At 58.0% G+C, this 19,920-nt stretch overlaps 1 protein-coding gene across 4 annotated transcripts; it reads right to left on the bottom strand.

The window, feature by feature from the left end:
* Positions 1-550: 550 nt before the first annotated feature.
* TMPRSS9 (transmembrane serine protease 9) lies at positions 551-19,067 on the bottom strand. Of its 4 annotated transcripts, none has more exons than XM_065699912.1 (20): positions 16,535-16,570; positions 14,034-14,122; positions 13,314-13,465; positions 12,291-12,418; positions 11,990-12,057; positions 11,465-11,646; positions 10,461-10,502; positions 9,099-9,270; positions 8,685-8,959; positions 8,419-8,555; positions 7,824-8,142; positions 7,253-7,424; positions 5,609-5,880; positions 4,522-4,658; positions 3,522-3,867; positions 3,318-3,434; positions 2,673-2,844; positions 2,050-2,315; positions 1,443-1,579; positions 551-980 (listed from the first exon to the last, which is right to left on the bottom strand). In XM_065699912.1, the coding sequence occupies exons 1-20, from the start codon at positions 16,547-16,549 to the stop codon at positions 819-821; spliced, it is 3,360 nt and encodes a 1,119-aa protein (XP_065555984.1). In that variant the 5' UTR covers positions 16,550-16,570; the 3' UTR covers positions 551-818. The 4 variants fall into 4 exon arrangements, with proteins under 4 accessions (XP_065555984.1, XP_065555985.1, XP_065555987.1 ...); XM_065699913.1 differs by having other exon boundaries at positions 11,465-11,643; XM_065699915.1 differs by lacking the exons at positions 14,034-14,122; positions 16,535-16,570 and adding an exon at positions 19,017-19,067.
* Positions 19,068-19,920: the final 853 nt, after the last annotated feature.

The raw sequence follows: 19,920 nt of genomic DNA, 5'->3' as shown, positions 1-19,920 counted from the left end.
GTCTGGATAGAATGACTGCTGGAAAATGAAGTGCTTTCCAGCCAGGTTTGCTTAGAGGCCTTGTTACTTTTCTTCCTGGCTCTGAGTTTCATGGTACCGCCTGTACAGCAGTGCTGTTTCATTGATCAGAGCATCCCACGGTGTTTGAGCCATGGGTTTGAACCCATCTTGAGCTGAGCTGTGCCTGGAAGCCAGGGCTGCCACCTTGCTAGTGTTCTAGCTGGGGAAGTGGTGGATTTGGGTTGGGAAAGAAGGAACCTGTTGCTGTAGCTAGATGCAGAGTTTGAGTGCTAAAGATTAGGAAGGGGTTTGGGATAGAAGCTGCTGTTCAGTTTTGGTGGTTGGATCTATGAGGAGACGTAGAAGCTGTACGGAGATGTAGCAGCCTTCTGGTACCTAAAGGGCGCCTAGAAGAAAGCTGGAGAGGGGCTTTGGACAAGGGCCTGTAGGGACAGGCCAAGGGGAATGGCTTTAACCTGCCCAAGGGGAGACTGAGATGAGCTCTTAGGCAGGAGATGTTTCAGTCACCCCTTCCACTAGAAAGGCCACGTTTTAATGCATGGGATATTTGGCCAGGTCTTAAGATGGACAGGCCTCCTTTATTTATAGACAACGTCTAGATTTGTACCTTTCTATGCAAAGCACTTATCAAATGCCCTGGTGTCATGGTCGCTGTGGGTCACACAACCCTGGCATTTGCTTGGCCATCATCACTCCTTTGCAGGAACAGAACCAGTGTACAGTAGCTGAGGGGTTAGTGCATCGTCTGACAATGACTCTTCTCATTTGTCTTCTTCCCTGAGTGGTGAAACGCAGCTTCAGAGCTTGAGGTTCTGCGCAATCCAGCCCTGCACAGCCGTGACTTTGGTGTAGACCCCAGGGAAGTATGGCCTGGCACAGCCATAGCCCCAGCTGGTGATTCCTGCTAGAAACCACTTCCCGGAGGGTTCTTTACAAGCCAGGGGCCCGCCTGCATCGCCCTGCAGAAAGAGGAAAAGGGACCTGGATCAAGCCAAAGCAGCAGCCCAGCCCTCCCCATCTGAGGTGTTCCCCCTCCCTGGGACATAGGAGCATTTGCTGTCCTGTTCCCCACCTCCCCCGGAGCCTGCTTCCAAGCTGGAGGGCTCCTCAGTGATTTGCTTGCGTGAGGTTAGGGTTTGGAACATGGAAAAGTGTTGGGAGGCACAAAGAAGGCCGTGCAATGGGCTCCGTGGTGTTCCTGTGGTCTCTGGCTTGGCATTACCTCTGTGCCTCGTTCCCTGACCTGTCCTAGGTTGGTGGGACAGGCAGAATGAGGGACCTGGGTGATTGCGAGTGCCAGTGGGGATGGATGCGCAGAGAGCTGAGCCGGGGGAGGCAGGGCACGGCTCTCCTCAGGGAATACAGCCCGGGGTTGGACTTTGCTCTGTCCCAGCCCCGGTGTTTGCTGTTCTCACACTCACCGAGCAGCTGTCGACGGAGCCCTGCGGGAAGCCGGCGCACAGCATCCTGCTGCTGATCTGCACCGGGTAGAACTTCTTGCAGGCCTGGTCTCCGATCACGTTCACTGCTGCTTTTTGCAGGTGCTTCGCCATGAGACCTGGAGGAGGTAAATCGAGCTCTTAGCTTGGTGCAGAGCATGGGAGGAGGACGTGGAGGGGGGGCTCTGCGGCCGTGCCTGCTTGCCAAGGGGAGAGACCTAACAGGGGAAGTGAATCGGGCCTCGTCCTTCCCGGCAGAGCCAGCCCTGGAAGGTCCCTTTGGTGTGGTTTGTCAGGCAGCTCATTGACCAGGTAGAAATGGTACCGGGGTGGCTCTTGTACTGCAGGAGCCGCTGCCGCAGGGATGGGGAGCACTGTGGCTGGTGTGTAGAAAGCTTGGGAAGGCTGCAGGAGGGCAGAGGTGTAACCAGGTGGAGGAGTAAAATGCACATGGGGAGGAAACTGGGGTGACACCAGGCTTGGCCCAGGTTGGTGTCCCTGGGTGGGGGAGTGCTTGGGACGCTGGAGTGGGAATGGGGATGTTTGGGCTCACAGGGTGGCATGGATGTGAGGGAACCTCAACCAGTACCTCCTTCCTTCGTGGAGCCCCAGCCTGTGATGAAGCATCTGGCTCCTTCGTGGAAGATGTGGGAATTGTGGGGGAGACAGATGGGTTTGATGGTGCTGCTGAACCTGACGGGCGCGCTCAGCTCTAGCAGGGCCACGTCGTAGTCCAGGCTGTAGACGTTGTAGAAAGGGTGCTTGTAGATACGGAATATTTTCTCCATTTTGCCATCAGCGCCATTCAGGATTGGGGTTCCTAGAAAGGCCACCCACATTTTGGGATCACTGTAACTGCAGAAAGACAGCAAACCTGGCTGTTAGGAGCATGGCCTTACAAGGAGGGCTGTTCCTCCACTTGTGGGGCTGCACTGCCCCATCCCTGGCAGTGTTCAAGGCCAGGTTGGATGGGCCTTGGAGCAAGCTGCTCCAGTGGAAGGTTGGAACGGAGGGAGCTTGAAGGTCCCTTCCAACCCAAACCGTTCTGTGGTTTTCTGATTCCTTCCTCTTCACACTTACCCATAGAGGCACATCTGCGATAGCGTGTGCTTCCAGTGGGGCACAGCACCGCAGCCACGGTGCTGGATGCAAGGAACGGGGAGGGCAGGAGGGTTTGTGGGAGTTGGCTTCCCCAGCCCATCTCTGACTTACATATCAAAGCAGTGAGCTGCAGAGAGCAGCCACCGGTCGGCAATGAGCACAGCCCCGCACTTGTGCTCCTTCCGCCGCAGCCAGAGGCTCACTTGCCAGGGCCATTCTCCTCGCGCCGCGGTGCTGCCGCCCACGATCTTGCTGAAGGCCAGAGCAGTTGTGGAGCCGCAATCTGGGACAGAGGAAGAGGCACTATGGTTTTAAACACCAGGAAGTGAAGGGGGTAGCTAACCCTCCTTCCATTCCCCGTGCCATGGGGCCGCCTCCGGGGGAGACATCCGTAGGGCACCCATCTGAGGGAAGGCTTGGTAGACATGGTGTGGTTTGGCAACAAGGAACAGTTCTGGGGATGACAGGACATCTTCTGGACTGCCACACTGAGCAGAGCTGGCTTGCCAGCTTGTCCTTACTGGCTAGAAGGCCTGAGTGCTGGGGAATGGGTCGGGTGGTTCTAACAGAGGGGAAGATGCCACATTTTCTGGCATGGAATTTGATCTCTGCTCATCCATCTTCACCTTGTTACAGGCTTTGGCAGAGCAAGAAGGGGCTGGGGCAGGTACCCAGCATAAAACATGAGGCCCAAGACCCGTGTGAAGCGGGTGAGTTGGGCAGTGTAAAATGAGGCTGGGCAGCAGTTGTGCTCACCACAGTTGCTCTCATCGAAGCCATTGCTGCAGTCCACGATGCCATCACATTCAGGGTTTTCCTTTCCAATACAGACCTTGCTGGAGCACTTGAAGGTGAGGCTGGTACAAGGCACCACTGGAAGGCAATAACCCGTAGCCTGCTCAGTACCCGCTGTGCTGGGGCTGGAGGTCTCGTCCCGGCACGGCAATGAATCAGGTTTACCTGGGGTTCGGGTGGGCTCGGCAGCCTCGCTGGTTTCCAGCGCTGGGGAGGTTTCTTTCATGCCTGTGGTTGTCCTCACCCCCAGCGTGGTTCTGTTGTCTGGACCTGCAGATGCTGGGCTGGGCTGGCGGGTGAGAATGGCTGCAGGAGCTGAACTGGAAGGGCTGCCTGGGCCGGGACTGGGCAAGTGTGAGATGGTGCCCAGGATCCAGTCCTGGAGCTTGGTAACTCTGGAGTACACACCAGGTTTCATAGCCTGGGCACAGCCAATGCCCCAGCTCACGATGCCAGCCAGGTAAAACGTTCCTGGGGTCACCTCACAGGCCAAGGGTCCTCCTGAATCTCCCTGGGGAAGAAGCAGCAAGGCAATGGCTGCTCAATCTGATCTCCCTAATACAGGTCAATGTGGGAGCTGCTGCCCAGCCACACTGGGAGGACTTGGCTAACTCCTCTTTCTCCAGCCCTGCAGGTCTGCAGCGTGGGTGCGAGACGTGAGCGTGCAGAGGCTGGATGTGGGATCAGTGGCTGCATGGCTACAAGTGACATCGGTAGCTCCTGACAGCACCTTTCCACCAGTGCAGGACGGCCACCACCAACTACCACTGCCTCGCTGCCACAGGGGCTGTGCTGCATCCAGACTGCAGTGAGATGCCACAGGGGCTGTGCTGCATCCAGACTGCAGTGAGATGCCGCAGGGGCTGTGCTGCATCCAGACTGCAGTGAGATGCCGCAGGGGCTGTGCTGCATCCAGACTGCAGTGAGATGCCACAGGGGCTGTGCTGCATCCAGACTTCACCCAGCGCAGTGAGATGTTGCTCAGCTCGATGGGGCTTAATTTACTCTTCTAAAGCTCCAAGGCCATGGGCTGGGGCCTTTGAGCTAAGGGACACATGGATTACAGCACCTGAGTTAATACTTCCAAGGACGTGCTGAGGCTGGGAGTTAGCCCAGCTTTCTGGAACCAGCCGTGGAAGAGTAGAGACAAATCCCAGCCTCTTACCTGGCACGAGTCTACCTTCCCCTCCAGGAAGCCAGCGCAGATCATTCGCTCAGTGAGGGAGAAGTTGTAGAGGAAGTCACAGGTTTTCTGGTCTATGATGCCCACAGAGGCTCTCTGCAGGACCTCGGGCTTGGTGGCTGCATGGAAACCACAGCATTAGAGTGGAGCAGAGGGAAGAGGGAACTCATGGCTTTTAGACTGACCCAGCCCGGATTTGAGGAAAGCGGTCCCTAAACCCATAGTCCTACATCAGCTCTCAGCAGTCATAGAATCAGAATGGTTTGGGTTGGAAAGGGCATTAAGACCGTCCAGTTCCAACCCCCTGCCATGGGCAGGGACACCTCACACTAAACCAGGTCACCCAAGGCCCTTCCCAGCCTGGCCTTGAACACTGCCAGGGATGGAGCACTCACAACCTCCCTGGGCAACCCATTCCAGTGCCTCAGCACCCTCACAGTAGGGAACTTCCTCCTTAGATCCAATCTAAACTTCCCCTGTTTCAGTTTGAACCCGTTACCCCTGCCCTATCACTGCAGTCCCTAATGAAGAGTTCCTCCCAGCATCCTGATGCTCCTGGCTTCCCAGCTTGCGGTGTCACCAGGATGCACTTTCCTACCTGTGCAAAGGATACTGCACACAGGCAGCACGTTTCTATTGTCTCCACAGCTTGTGGGCTCCTGGTTAAGTATTGGAGGGACAGTTGGGCTTCTTTGGTAGCTCACGTGCTAAACCCTCTCCTTACAGTGGGATCTTTGCTTTTCTGATTGCGTGGAGCATCTTTGCAACTGAGTGTGGGTGCTGAGGACAGCACAGGGTCCTGGCAGGGCTACAGCAGGGCCCTAAGGCAGTGCCCCACTCTTGCTTAACTGCTGAGAGGAGCCCAGCCTGGTCCCTGCCAAGCTGCTCTCTCTGTTTCCTTTGCTGCTGGCTCCTGAATAACTGTGGGTTAAGGTAGTGCTCTGTGGGCCCTTATCCTTGCATCCCTATTCCTGTCCCCTGTCCTGGGTGGCCTCTGGATTGCCCAGGCTTTGCTGCTGAGGCTGGCACTGCTCGCAAGCGGCTCGGCTGGTGATGGATCGCTGCTCACCATTCCCTTCTTGGAGGTTACCCCATCCAGAAATGACGCACTGCTGGCCAGCAGCAAACTCCTGCGCAGCGAGCGGGAGGCACAGGGGCTGGATGTGTTTGTTGAAGACAAGAGGCCTTGCCAGCTCGAGGACGGCCACATCGAAGTCCAGCATGATAGGGTTGAAGAGGGGATGTGGGATCACTCTCGAGACGTTGACTTTCACCGCACCTCCCTCTGTTCCATTGAGCGATGTTGTCCCCACGTAGGCTTCGATCTCTTCTGGATTTGTCCTGCGAATGCAGAATTCTAAGCACGCAAACGCACACACGTGTGTGCCCAGCAGGAACTCTGACACTTCAACTGCAGACAGCTCCTAATGATCAGCGTCTGAGACCTTGCTTGGCAGAGCAGAGCTCAGCACACAGAGCAGGCCCGAAGAGCTGCTCCCGGTGCCGCACGCTGGATGGCTCCTGAAGAGCAGGTGAACACTCAGCGTTCCCCAAACACTTTGTACCTTTTGGAATTGGATGGTCATAGAATCATAGAACAGTTCGGGTTGGAAAGGACCTCAAGGTCATCCAGTTCCAACCCCCCTGCCATGGGCAGGGACACCTCACACTAAACCATCCCACCCAAGGCTTCATCCAACCTGGCCTTGAACACTGCCAGGGACGGAGCACTCACAACCCCCCTGGGCAACCCATTCCAGTGCCTCAGCACCCTCACAGGAAAGAATTTCCTCCTTAGATCCAATCTTAACCTCCCCTGTTCAAGTTTTAACCCATTACCCCTTGTCCTGTCACTACAGCCCCGATGGTCCCGATCACAAGTTCCCTGTTGTCTCCTTTCCCAAGTCTAGGCTGGTCTACTTCATCATGCTTGTCAGGGATGCTGCACCCAGCTCATCCTTGTGCCTTGGGTTAGCCTTTTCCCAGTGTTATCCCAGTGCTGCATGAAATGTTTGGGAAGTGGGTACGTGCTGGGTTACCAGCAATGTACTGGTGCCCTCTGTTGTTTCTCTAGTGATTTCTAGCATCCCCTTGCTCTCTGATGGCCACTGCCCACAGAACTGCTGTTCCCATGGCAATATCCACAGTATTTCTGACCTCTTGTTCGGAATGGTAAAGCTGATGGAGACCCATAACCACCCAAAGCACTGCTTTTCTGTTACGTGCCTCACTTCACACTTGCCAGCCTTGCTTTTCCCTTGCTGCTTTCTTGCCAGGCTATTTAAAGCATCAGATCATCTTCAAACGCTTCATAGCTTGTCCCCCCCATTTTGTGCCTTCAAACAAGCATTATCCTCTTGCTACACATTTCTTTGTCCAGGCTACCAGTTTGGGCTCTTGCTACGCAGGATTGAACTGAACTGACCATCTTCCCTCTATTCCACATAGAACAGCCAATCTTTAAGGTTCTATTGAGGAAACTCTTGCTCTTGTGGCACCTTTCCACCCATTAGCTGTGTAGTTCTTGCTCCCTGCCCAGGCTACTTTAACCTTTCTCTGCCTCATCCCAACCCCTTTCCCTATGGATCTCTGGCTATAACCACTATTCATGTCCAACGGGTGTCCTTGGTTTTCCCCAGTGCGGCAGTGGTGGGTTTGGCTCCACGGCCATGGGCGGGCGAGCTGGAGCAGCAGCGTGGGGATGGGCTCTTACTCATTGAAGCAGTGAGCTGCTGAGAGCAGCCAGCGGTCCCCTATTACGGTGGCTCCACAGAAGTGCCTCGAGTCCTCTTTGAGGCTGACTTGCCAGGGCACCTCTCCTCTGGAAGCATCGGTTCCTCCCACAATCTTGATGGGTTTCGAGAACCCCGGTCGCTGCCCACACTCTGGACAGAAGGCAAAGCAGTGATGTGAGTGCTCCTAGCAGGAGACAAGGAGACTTTTGGTCTCTCAAAGCAGTGAAGTCCGAGCAGGGACAGGGCAGTCCCTGCGGGTGGTTGTGCACAACCATAGAATCACGGAATCCCAGCCTGGGTTGGGTTGAAGGGACCTTAAAGCTCCTCCAGCTCCAACCCTGCCACGGGCAGGGACCCCTTCCACTGGAGCAGCTTGCTCCAAGCCCCTGTGTCCAACCTGGCCTTGAGCACTGCCAGGGATGGGGCAGCCACAGCTTCTCTGGGCACCCTGTGCCAGCGCCTCAGCACCTTCCCAGGGCAGAGCTCAGCCCAGCAGAAGGGCGATCCTGGCGTTAGGAGCTGGACCTGCCCCAGGCTGGGCGCTCCTACCTGGTGCTCTCGGCGCAGTCACCGCCTTGCTGGCGGCTGGGGCTGGTGCGGAGGTGGGGATGGCTCTGCTCGTGGTGGAGTTGAGCTCTTCAGGGCTGAGTGCGTTGCTGTTGGTGCTGGAGTGGGTTAGCGGGAGGGTGCGGGCCATGGAGGTGGGGAGCTCGGAAACAGCATCCAAGATCCAGTCCCTGAGCTTGGTAACACGAGTGTACACCCCAGGCCGCCTGGCTTCAGCGCATCCAATGCCCCAGCTCACGATTCCCGCCAGGAAGAACTTGCCAGATGGTTCTTGGCACACCAGGGGCCCACCAGAGTCACCCTGCACGAGAAGCCAGAGGGTGAGGGATGCTCGGAACCCCTGCGTGCCCCAGCTCACCTCCGCTTATTCCCTCCAACCCACTGATGCTGAAGCATCTCCTGTGCTGGCCTCTGGCTATCAAGCCTTGTGCCCTTGAGGCGCCAGAACACAAGGATGCCCTCCATAAAACCTAGGGTAACCACTTCGGTCAGATCCTGCTCCTGGAAGTGCTACTTGGTGCATACTGGGAGGGAAGAGACTCTCGTGGGGTCTCTGGCTTCCCCGGGCAAAGCTTACCTGGCAGGAGTCTATTTTCCCCTCCAGGTAGCCGGCACACAGCATCCTGTCGGTGAGCGCATGGCTGTAGAGGCTGGAGCACAGTGTCTGGTCCAGCAGCTCCACTGTTGCTTTCTGCAGGTATTCAGGCTTCACCACTACATGAGCAAGATGCGACCATGAGCTCAGGGCAGGGAGACCCTGTCCCAGCCCTGCAGCATGGCCCCGAGGCCCCTTCCCTGCTGCCTCTTGCCCTGCTCCCACCCCAGCAGCACCACTTTGCTCACAGAAATCCTCCTTGAGGTAGCCCCAGCCAGAGATCAGGCACTTCTTGCTGGTGGGGAAGTGGTGCCCAGCGTCGGGCAGGCACACGGGCTGGATGTACTTGGTGAAGCTCACGGGTCTCTTCAGCTCCAGCACGGCCACGTCGTAGTCGGCCGTGTCAGCGTTGTAGGAGGGATGCGGGATGATCCGTGCGATGCCCATCTTCACGGCGCCGCTGTCCGAGCCTCTGAGCGAGGTGGTGCCGGTGTAAGCTGCCCACATGGCTGGGTCCTGGAACCTGCAAGAGAGGGACAGGCAGGACCCCCGAGCCAGCCCCGCCGGGGCAGCAGCGCCCCACGGCGGCAGCGGGCAGGGGCAGGAAACGGGCCCGGGGGTGCGGCAGGAGCTGGGGGGCTTTTGGGGATGCTGGAGCTTACTCGGTGAAGCAGTGGGCGGCGGACACGAGCCACCTCTCCGTGAGGATGGCGGCCCCGCAGAAGTGCTCGTTGTTCTCCCGCAGGCTCACTTGCCACGGGAACTCGCCTCTGGATGCCTCCGAGCCCCCGACTATCCTGCCGGCGGTCTGCATGGCCGGGCGGCTGCCGCAGTCTGCAAGGGACGGGGAGAGCCGGGGCCTTGGGGCGCTGCGCCCGGCAAAGTGCTCTCGGGACTGAGGGGGAAAACCAGCTCCAGCTGCGGGCAGGCTCCCAGCGCATGGATGGTGGCAGGGACGGCACAGGGATGGCACAGGGATAGCACAGGGGTGGCACGGGGATGGCACAGGGGTGGCACGGGGATGGCACAGGGATGGCACAGGGGTGGCACAGAGATAGCACAGGGGTGGCACAGGGGTGGCACGGGGATGGCACAGGGATAGCACGGGGATGGCACGGGGACGGCACAGGGACGGCACAGAGATAGCACAGGGATGGCACAAGGATGGCACAGGGATAGCCCAGGGATGGCACACGTTAACCTGCAGGCTTGGATAAAGGAGCTGCAGAGCCCTGGCCCACCACAGCGTCCTCCCTGACTTCTAGAGAAGTTCTGCAGAGAACCCCCTTGTTCCGCAGGCCCAGCTTTGCCCTGTGATGTGCCCCCAGCAGCTCGTGGGCGTGTGGTGCTCACCCAGCATTACCCCCCCACACCCCGGACATGGGCTTTGTCCTGACCCTTTGCAGTTGTGGGGGGACCAAGGTGTTTCTAGGCTGCAGCTGCCCTCATCCTGACGCAGACATCGCCATGGCCTGACAACATGTGCTGAGCCCTTGGCTCCCTTCAGTGCCGCAAGCCCAGTGGAGCTTCAGCCGTCAAGGTCTGCAGTGGTGGGTAATGGCCCACGTCCAGGAGCCCCGCTCTGCCCATCCAGCCCCAACCCCTGCCCCGGGCAGGGACCCCTTCCACTGGAGCAGCTTGCTCCAAGCCCCTGTGTCCAACCTGGCCTTGAGCACTGCCAGGGATGGGGCAGCCACAGCTTCTCTGGGCACCCTGTGCCAGCGCCTCAGCACCCTCACAGGGAAGAGCTCCTGCCTAAGAGCTCAGCTCAGTCTCCCCTCGGGCAGGTTCAAGCCATTCCCCTTGGCCTGTCCCTACAGGCCCTTGTCCCAAGCCCCTCTCCAGGTTCCCTGCAGCCCCTTCAGGCACTGGAGCTGCTCTCAGGTCTCCCCTTCAGGAGCCTTCTCCTCCCCAGGCTGAACAGGACGGGGCACAAACCCCGGCTGTACCCGCAGGCGAGCAGCAGGAGCAGGCGGGAGCTGAGGCTGGGCCAAGGCACCGGCTCCTCTGCTGCTGGCTCTTACCTGATCTCAGTGCGGGTCTGCGGGGGGAAACCTCGCTGGGACCTGCGACAAAGTGGAAGGAATGGGGCTCAGTGGGGAATGGGGCTCAGTGGGGAATGAGGCTCAGTGGGGAATGGGGTCACTGGGGAATGGGGCTCAGTGGGGAATGGGGCTCAGTGAGGAATGGGGCTCAGTGGGGAATGGGGCTCAGTGGGGAATGGGGCTCATTGAGGAATGGGGCTCAGTGAGGAAGGGGGCTCCATGGGGGTATCTCAGGAGCTCTGGGTCAGGGGCTGGCAGAGGCTTTGCTTCATCTCCTGCCTGGCAATGGCTTCCCCTGCCCCAGAGCCAGCGGTGAGCTCCTGGCCCCGGTCCCTCCCGCAGCTCCCTGCAGCCCTCAAGGCTTTGGGATGGCCCCGGCTTCGGGGAGAGATTCCTGAGGATTCCCAGGAGCCGGCTCCGAAGCAGGGGCGATGCCCGAAGCAGGGGTACCCCTGCCCGCTCCATGTGCGCTGCACAAGGGCCCCGAATGGAGCATCCGCTCCCTGGTTGCAGGGGTGCGGAGGAACCTCACGTTTTCCAGGCACAAATCTGAGGAACATCTCCCTGCGCAGGAACCATTGCTGCAGCTCCAGGGAATGCCCATGGCCCGCAATCAGCCTCCGGCAGCTCCAGCTTTTATCCCTCAGGCTCTTCCCAGGCACCAAAGCAAAGCCAAAGAAGCTGCAATTTACGCTTCAGGCTCTGTGGTTGCTGCAGGCCCCCAAAGCTGCTCTTGCAGGACCAGATCCGTGTTGGAAGGGGACCTGGGGACTGCCCACAAGCACCAAGGTCCGGGCTTGTTTCTGCTGTCTTGTGAGGCTGGGGGCACTCGGGGGGCAGGGAGAGCATCTCCTATGGGCCTGCTTGGGTGCCTCCGCCTCTGGCACTGCTGCCTCAGCTGCACATCCAGAGCTGGAGCCCCGCGTGCCTGAGCCGTGGGCTCTGGTTGTGCCTTTGGGGCTGGCACCTTGCTCTGCCCCTACCTGTGAGAGAAGCCGAGGATATGGTCCCATAGGCGTCCAGGGAGAGCCCCTGCTTGTGCAGGGCAGCCGCCAGCCCCCGCCGCAGGGCTTCCTCCTCCGCGGTGGAGCTCAGGGGATGCGAGTCCTGGGGAGCGAAGCGGAGGCGGAACCGGACAACCACGGACGAGGAGTTTCCGTTCCTGCTGGGAGGATCAACGGGAACGTTGGCTCCGTGGCCAGGGCAAGGGGCAGGGAAGCAAAACTGGGTCTGAATAAGTCAAGGCGTGGGTTTCGCCGGGTTGAAATGGTCGTTTGCGACGTTCTCGATGGCCCAAAGTGCAGCTTTGCTTGGACAAAGCTGTTTCCCTCTGCCTGTCCGCCTGCCTTGCCAAAGGGAAGAGCCCGGCACATGGGCGTGAGCCTGGAAAACCCAGCCTTGCCCAAGAAGCAGTTTCGATCTGCGCTGGGTTTGGACAAGGACACGGATGGGGTGGAGGGGGAGCTGGACCACGCGCTGCCAGCCTGCAGGGAGCTGCCTCCACTCACCTGTAGCCCAGAATGGTGCAGCCGGTGCACATCCCGTCCAAGCGGGATTCCTGGAAACTGGACAGGAACTGCAAAGCAAAGAGCGATGGTCACGTAGGTACCGGGCACAGGAGCCCTGGCACACGGGGCTGGACGATGCCTGGCAGTTTCAGGGAGCCGAAGCTTCTCCTCCTGCCTGCGGGCGGCAGCGGTGCCTGTGTCTGGCCCATGCGGAGCCCTTTTCCCGAGGCTGCCAAGCCGGGCCCTGGGGACCCAGCGCCGTCCTTCCCGAGCCTTCTCCTGCGAGGCCGGGGGAACTCACCAGCCTCTCGAGAGCGGGCGTCAGCACCCGGTAGTACTCCGAGCTCTCCGTCTGCAGGCTACTGTTGAAGGCGATGCCGCCCAGCTCCACCGTGTGCTCGAAGCTGGTCTCCCCCGCGGGGTGCGCGGCTGCCGGAGAGGGAAGGGGGCTGGCCCAGGCCCGGAGCACCCGCGGGGGTGTGGGGCATTGGCGAGCCCCAGCTTCCCTCACTGCCTGCTCTGGAGCGGGGCTCTCATCGTGTCCTTTAGAGCCCCCCCCCCCTCCACTTTGAGTAGCTTGAGTGTCCCTGACCCCCGCTGCCCGCTTTGGGGGTGCCCCATGGCTGCGCTGGGCTCCCCCGCAGCAGGAGAACCTGGCAAAGAGCCCGTTTGAGCTTGCAAATGGTGGATTCTGTTCCAGCCTGAGACCAACGTCTATGCCCCATCCCTGGCAGTGCTCAAGGCCAGGTTGGACACAGGGGCTTGGAGCAAGCTGCTCCAGTGGAAGGGGTCCCTGCCTGGGGCAGGGGTTGGAGCTGGAGGAGCTTTAAGGTCCCTTCCAACCATTCCGTGATTCTCTGATTCTCCAAAAGGTTCCTCCAGTGAGGTTCAGGGCCAGGAAATGTGGGAGTCACCGGGGGAGATCAGAGAATAGAATCATGGAATGATTTAGCTTGGATAAAAGACCTTTAACGTCATCACGTAACCCAGCACTGCCAGGTCCACCACTACCCCACATCCCCGAGCACCACATCTTGAAATACGCTGTGGGAAACGGTGTCGAACTAAAGCCTGGGTAGACAACATCCACATCCTCATCCTCTGCTTCATCCTGGCATAGAGGCAGTTCAGGTCAGTGGAGCAGGAGGGGAATAGAGCAGAGGTGTCACGCGGCACTGAGGATGAAGGGCAGCCTGTGGGGACCTGACTGCATTTTGGCCTCAGCAGAAGGCTCTGAGGGCCTGCGCTGCGAGGACTGAGCTGTGCAGGCCGTTGGGGTCCTGGAGCCTCGAAACTGGAAGAGCGAATGTGGCTGCGCACTCACCCAGCAGGATGCCCAGGTACAGGGCTGTGACGCTGCCCACCAGAGCAGCAGCAATGGTTCCCTTCCAGCAGCAGGCCCTCAGTGCCCTCCTCTGGGTGCCCAGCTCTGGCTTCACCTGGTCCATGCTTCCTGAGCAGCTCTGCAAGGGGCTCCTGTGATCAAAAAGAGAAGGAAAAGGACAAGCCCGGCACGAAACGTGACAGCGTGGTCACCCCAGGAGCTCCGATCAGTGCATTGGCACAAGAGGCACAGGATGGATGCACACCGCAGCCCCTCCGGGACGTGAATACATCAACCGTGGGGACCACCACTGAGCACGGCCACGCACACAGTGAGTGCAAACCAGGCTGATGCCTCCGTCCCCCTGCTTTGCACGGGCACTTTTGGTGGCGCAAGCTCTGGGTGAGTGCTGAGCCAGTGTCCTGGCATCGCTGGGGTCCAACCAGGCCCCAAATAACACGACTGGGCTGTAGTCACATCCTTAAACGTGAAACTGCAGTCTGAATAGGGAGCTATGGGGGAGACCTGTCTGGACTCGGGCCAGTGAAGGTACCAAAGGCAACTGGGATGGAAAACCTCTGGAATCTTGGCTGTTTCTACTCGATCATTCCAACTTGGCTACTGAAATCCTGGCCCTAGGCTGCCTATATTCCCATGGTGTACATCCTGTACACCAGTGTTTAGCATGGTTGTATGGAGCAATTAATGCGCTTGACTCACAGCTCTGCTGCTATCCTGGTGAGCAGCTCCCCCTCCGCTGCGGTCAGCACCGGTGCTCCCAGTACCTTGCTCCTAGTGGTACAAACAACCTGCAGAGGAATCAAAGTCCCTTCATGGGATTCCCGAGATCAGCTCGATGGTCTCTGCTATACTTGGCTCACTGTGTCGGTGCTTTTCGTGTACTGATGGGATCCAGGACTCCTCTGGATCCTGAAATTGCCCAGAATAGGGCACTGCTCTTGGTTTTCTGTCTGCACTCTTGTAGTAAAGTGAGCCTGTGGTTGGCCTTCCTTTGCATGTCATCAACTGGCTATCGACAGCAGTGAAGGAGCCTGGGCTATCCTGTATCCACAGTCATTCCATCATGCTCACATCATGTTCGTCACTCAGCTTCTCCTTCCTCAGTCACAGGGTCTGTCCTGCTGCGGGACATCTCATATCTCATCCCATCCCATCCCATCCCATCCCATCCCATCTCATCTCATCTCATCCCATCCCATCTCATCTATCCCATCTCATCCCATCCCATCCCATCCCATCCCATCTCATCTCATCTCATCCCATCCCATCTCATCTATCCCATCTCATCTCATCCCATCTCATCCCATCTCATCTCATCTCATCTCATCTCATCTCATCCCATCTCATCCCATCTCATCCCATCCCATCCCATCTCATCCCATCTCATCTCATCTCATCTCATCTCATCCCATCCCATCTCATCTCATCCCATCCCATCCCATCTCATCCCACCTCATTCCATCCCATCTCATCCCATCCCATCACTTCTACACTGCCCACTTGAGAAGATGCCACCTGAGTGGCTGCGCTGCAGCAGCCGATGCTGTCAGCCAGGCTGTGACTCTGGCAAAGAGGGGAGCCGTGGAGGAGCAACCTTTTCTCATGTAAATGCACCAAGCCATGAAAGAGAAAGAGGGAGGAAAGGAACCCAGGGTGCAGGAAGCAGCAGAGCTGTTTCAGGAGAGCTTTTCAGTGGCTTCCAAGAGGCGTCAGCAGCTCTTTAAACTGAAGCTTCTAGATAAGAGATGTGAAAAGGTCACTGCTTTGTGAGGCAGCAGACGGAGGGAAAGGGGGGAGGAAGGGACAGGCTGCCCAAGATGCCTCTGGTTGTGCTAACAGACCTCCAAACACTCTTTTCCAGCTGTAACTGAGCCTGGCACAGGCAGGCACTTGGGCTCGTGCTAACAGCATCTCCATTTGACCCTTCAGCTCTGCCTAAGAGGAGACAGGCAGGAAACATCCTTCTCCATCGCTCCTTGCGACCTGAATGCCTGCAGATGAGTGATCCCTCCTCCACGCTTCCAGTGGGTTTTGGGGTCACTCTTGCAGGGTGGAAGCTCAAAACTCTCATCCAGATGTGCTGACCGGTGGAGCCGTGGGCTTCCTGCCTATGGGGTTTCAAGGTGGGACGACCACATCTGAGAATGAATTAACGTCACAGACGAAACTGGCCAGGGCTGGCTGTCATTTTGACAGTGCAAGTTAGTTTGAACTCGTCTGGGCTGCATACGAAAAGCCATGTTACAATAAAAGGTACTTGGGACCCTAGGAAGAAGTCTGTGTTATTGATTGCACTGATATCTAACTGGGAAAACCAGCGCATTTAGAGACACAGCAGCCTTCTACTTCCCCAAACGGTCCAGGCCTGTCTCCTTTCCTCCCCCTTTTAGCATCAGAAAAGTTCATTTGCCTTTGGTGCGCGTGGTGTTAGAGAAGACGCCAATGGAAACCCCACCTTGCAAGAGCAAAATAGAGACTGGAGTTGTTCCAGTGACTCCTATGGCGGAGCCCCGGCTGCTCTGCAGCCTTTGTGCTGCGTTTCCCCGTTCTAGCATTGTGGGGTGCTTTTCTCCAACGCTGTGGCTGTAAAGCGCATCCGAAACGCCGTGTGTGAAGCACCAAGTGCCAGGGGAACATTTGCTTGATCCCACGTCGAGATGCTGCCGTGACAGGGTTTGAAGGGCCCAGCACAGCGACTGCTGAGCCTTCAGACAGCAGGGCTGTAAAACCCCTCTGCGGTCTCCTCCCCCAGACAGAGCCCTTGCAAAACGGTGCCGTTGGAATGGCAAAAATGTGACTTGCTTGGGGCAAAGGCGATCAGCAGCGACCCCAGGCAGCGAAGAGCATCTGGCCAAAGGTGGGTGAAGGACTCGATCGGGGAGATAAGAGCTGGGGACATCGGAGGAGGAACTGAGCAGGAGCCGAATCGCGCTGCTCCAGAAGGATAAAGCCCGGAATGAAAAAGCAGCCCTCGAGGAGCCTCACTTGGTGCGTTCCCCATTGCAAACCCCATCCGTGCCACCCAGCCGTGAGCTTGGGCACAGCAGAGAAGGCGATCACTTGTGGCAAGTGAAAGCAGAAGCGTGACCAGAGGAGATGAGATGTGGTGTGCAGTTGGCTGGCGCAGCCTGGGAGCGAGGACGAAGAAGCCCAAAAACCTCATTTAAAATGAGGGCAAATCGTGTGATTTTATACTTTACCCTTGGGAATTTCATTGCGTGCAGATGGAGCTCAGCGGCCCCTGACAGGAGGCAGATTCTTCTCCTAGAGGAGTGGATTTAGCAGCAGAGGTATCCGCTGGGTGGGCGTGCAAAGAGGTGTCAGTGTGGAGAGACCAAACCCCTGCGCAGCCGGCCAGTGGGACACAAGAGGAGAGGCCAGAGCTGCTCAGCATCACACCAGCTGGACCAGATGATGCTTCCATAAGCGTCCGCATCACCAGTGTGACACAGACAAGCCGGGTTTGGCTAAGGTGGCCTTTTTGTCCCACGTGGCGCGAGCATCTCCTGCCACCAAACTGGTTCCTTGGGCCACCCAACACCCTTCTGCTTTAACCCATTTCCACCTCCTGCAACCGGAGGTGCAGAGGGGTGCGTGCTCCCCAGCCCTCTGTAGGCTACTGCTTCGTGGGGCTGTGCTGCATTTCGAAGGCCGTGACCTCCTTCCAAGCAGAAAGAAACCCTCCCACCTAAGAGGGTGCAGAGCCCGGGCTGGGGACACCTCTTCTCTATCGAGCAAAGACCCCCCCAGCGCCGTCAGCCTCTAGAACAAGCGTGCTCTGGCTGGCGCCAGCCCCTGCACCCGGTGCAGTGATGCCCTGCGTGGGTGCCTGCTCGCTGGCCTCACTCTTTGGAGGTGCAGCGGGTTCAGCTCTAGTCCTGCTCACACCAGGCCCGTGGCACTGTGCGGGCCTTGTTTATTGTCCCTCTTGGACTTCCAGTGTCTCTCGATTTACAAGTAAGAAGATCCCCTCCCTGCCTGCCAGCTCTGCGGTCGCAGCTGGGACATGAGAGGCGGCTGAGCTCCCACTGCCTGTGTTAGCGCCGGCAGCACAAGCTCAGCATCATTTCCACCTTGGAGATGCTCAGCCCTGAGCTCTCCCTTTGGTAACAGAGAACCAGGCAGATTTGTACCCGTGACTGCTTTCTAGAGCCATGGATTACACTGTAAAATAAAAGCTGCCTTCTCCCCCCCCGAGCCGTGCTGGCCCAAAAGCTCCGTACAGATGCTAGTAAATACAGAATACACATGGGGAGTATCCCGTGAGCAAGGAAGCGCCATTTCTGTCCAGTGGCTTTTCACAACAGAAGCACTTTATCATTTGATCTTTTCCAGCTCATGAATGGCCAAGAAAAACACCCATAACTCCTGGAATCTCCTTTAGAGATAACCACCCTTCTCCCTCGGACACTGCATCTGACCCGGTGCAAAGGCTGTTGGAGACATGTAGGTCCTGATGGAGCTGGTGGAGGCACCGAGACCAGGGGCCCTTGGAAGAGCAGGGGCTGCAGCAGATGCCTTTGTCTTGCAGATAACCACAGTCTTTCCGACCAGCTTCCACACATCAGAAGCAATGTGTGGAGTACCCGGCTTCAGCCGCTGTTACAGCTTGACAGGCATTGATGCGCATGGGCACAAACCCCTCCATGCTGCCCCGAAAGCAGCCGCCTGCAGCGCCTGCTCCCTCAAAGGAGGGTTCACAGAGAGAAACCAGGCAGTGACAAAAGGTCTCAGCCACGCAGGGGACTGCCAGCACCTTTCCGAGGGAAACACAGGAGGAAACCCTGCAGGTACCTCTGTGGGGTGGCATCGTCTGCTGAAGGCAGCTGCTGTGGCTGTGTCCCCAGGCACAGGCTGCAGAACGCTGCGCACGCAAGGCTCCAACCCTGCGCTGCGTTGCTGGTTCCCTTCGCCCCCAGGGACCTCCTTCCCGCAGGATACAGGGCAATATGCCTGAGCTCCACAGGGCAGCCTCATGGCTGGAAGACACGGCAGTGCTCAAGGCCAGGTTGGACGGGGCTTGGAGCAACCTGCTCTAGTGGAAGGTGTCCATCGTAGGGACTTGAAACTGGATTGTCCCATCCTGGGGACACTCAAGGCCAGGCTGGATGTGGTTCTGAGCGGCCTGATCCGGTTGAAGTTGACCTTTGAAGCTCCCTTCCTTCCAACACAAACTATTCTATGGGTTCCGTAACCTTCTAGGTCCTTTCCAGCCCAAACCAGACTGTGACTCTGATTCTCTGGCTTAGCCATGATTAAAGAAGGAAGCACCGGAGTTATTTGTGTCTCTTAGCTTAAATAAAAGGTTTGATGCAATTAAACCTATTAAACCCTATTAGCAATAAATTCAGAAAGAAGCCGCTTCCTTAGAGCCAACAAAGCAATTTCCCCAAGCAGGATGGGACGGGAGGGGGTGTGTGGGGGGGAATATTCAAGCGGGGAGGAGCAATTCCAAATTCGCACTGGTCTGGAAATGTCCGAGTGCGGGAGCAGGGATGCGATGGGACAGGACAGGAGGGATGCGGCTCTGCCTGCGCTCCCCGCAGTCCGCGCTGGACCAGGGGGCGAGAAGCGCCCCGGGACGGGGGCAATGGCCGGGGTAGGGGCAGGTTTCACGCTTCTCTTCCCACCCTTGCCCAGAGCCCGGCAGCTCGAAGGAAGCAGAAGGGAGCAGGAACTCACCCGCTTTGCTCTCCCCGCTGCCACCGAGGTGCTTTCTCCCTTGGAAACCTTCTCCCCCGGAGCGGCGCCTCCCGCCTCCCTCCCCCGGTGACCAGCGACGAGGGTGGGAGGCACACGGGGATTTTGCATACGGAGCTTAAAGGCACAGCAGGAGCCCTGAGGAGCTCGTTCGTTGCCTCTGGCTTTCGGGATGCCCCCGCTCCTGCTCCTCCCCAAGCCGGCAGCGGGGGCTGCAGCTCGCTCGCAGCTCCCGTTCACTTCGGCCGCAAAACCGCTGCCGGCGGCTCCCGTCAGCGGCATTGAATTTACCCTGCACCGGAGTCAGCCCCACGGGGTAAAACCGGTGAAGGGGGGCACGTCAAACCCCCCCCCCCCCACTGCCTCAGTCACATCGACAGCACTCGCAGCCCACGCTCTATTGATCACAGCATCCCAGACGGGGTTGGGTTGGAAGGGACCTTAAAGCTCATCCAGCCCCCACCACCTTCCACTAGAGCAGGCTGCTCCAAGCCCCATCCAACCTGGCTTTAACCACTGGCAACCAAAATCAACGGGCAGCTGGGGCCACCCTGGTCACTGCAGGTTTGCTCTGCACACCATTAGAGCATCCAGATACAACAAACACTGCACTAAAGCAATGTCATCCTCGAAATTCCACAGAACAAGCAGGAAAACGTAGTGATGCATTAGAAGCTACATGCGTGGATCAGGTTGGTCCAGGAGCAATCCACTTCATCATCTGCCCAGGTGAGACCACGAACTGATTTGAGACAACGACTTAACCTGAAAGCAGGAGCTGACTGAAGAGCTTCCCAGGAAAGGATGTGAGGAATTGGTGCAGGAATTTGTGTGCCCTGAAGGCAAGCTTCAGGCATCACCCCTGCAATTCCAGTGCTTAATGGAG

Source organism: Lathamus discolor, chromosome 21 (assembly GCF_037157495.1).
Source record: "Lathamus discolor isolate bLatDis1 chromosome 21, bLatDis1.hap1, whole genome shotgun sequence".
Taxonomy (NCBI): Eukaryota; Metazoa; Chordata; class Aves; order Psittaciformes; family Psittacidae; genus Lathamus; species Lathamus discolor.
Note: the sequence above shows the minus strand (reverse complement) of the source record. Positions and strands in the feature narration are given on the sequence as shown.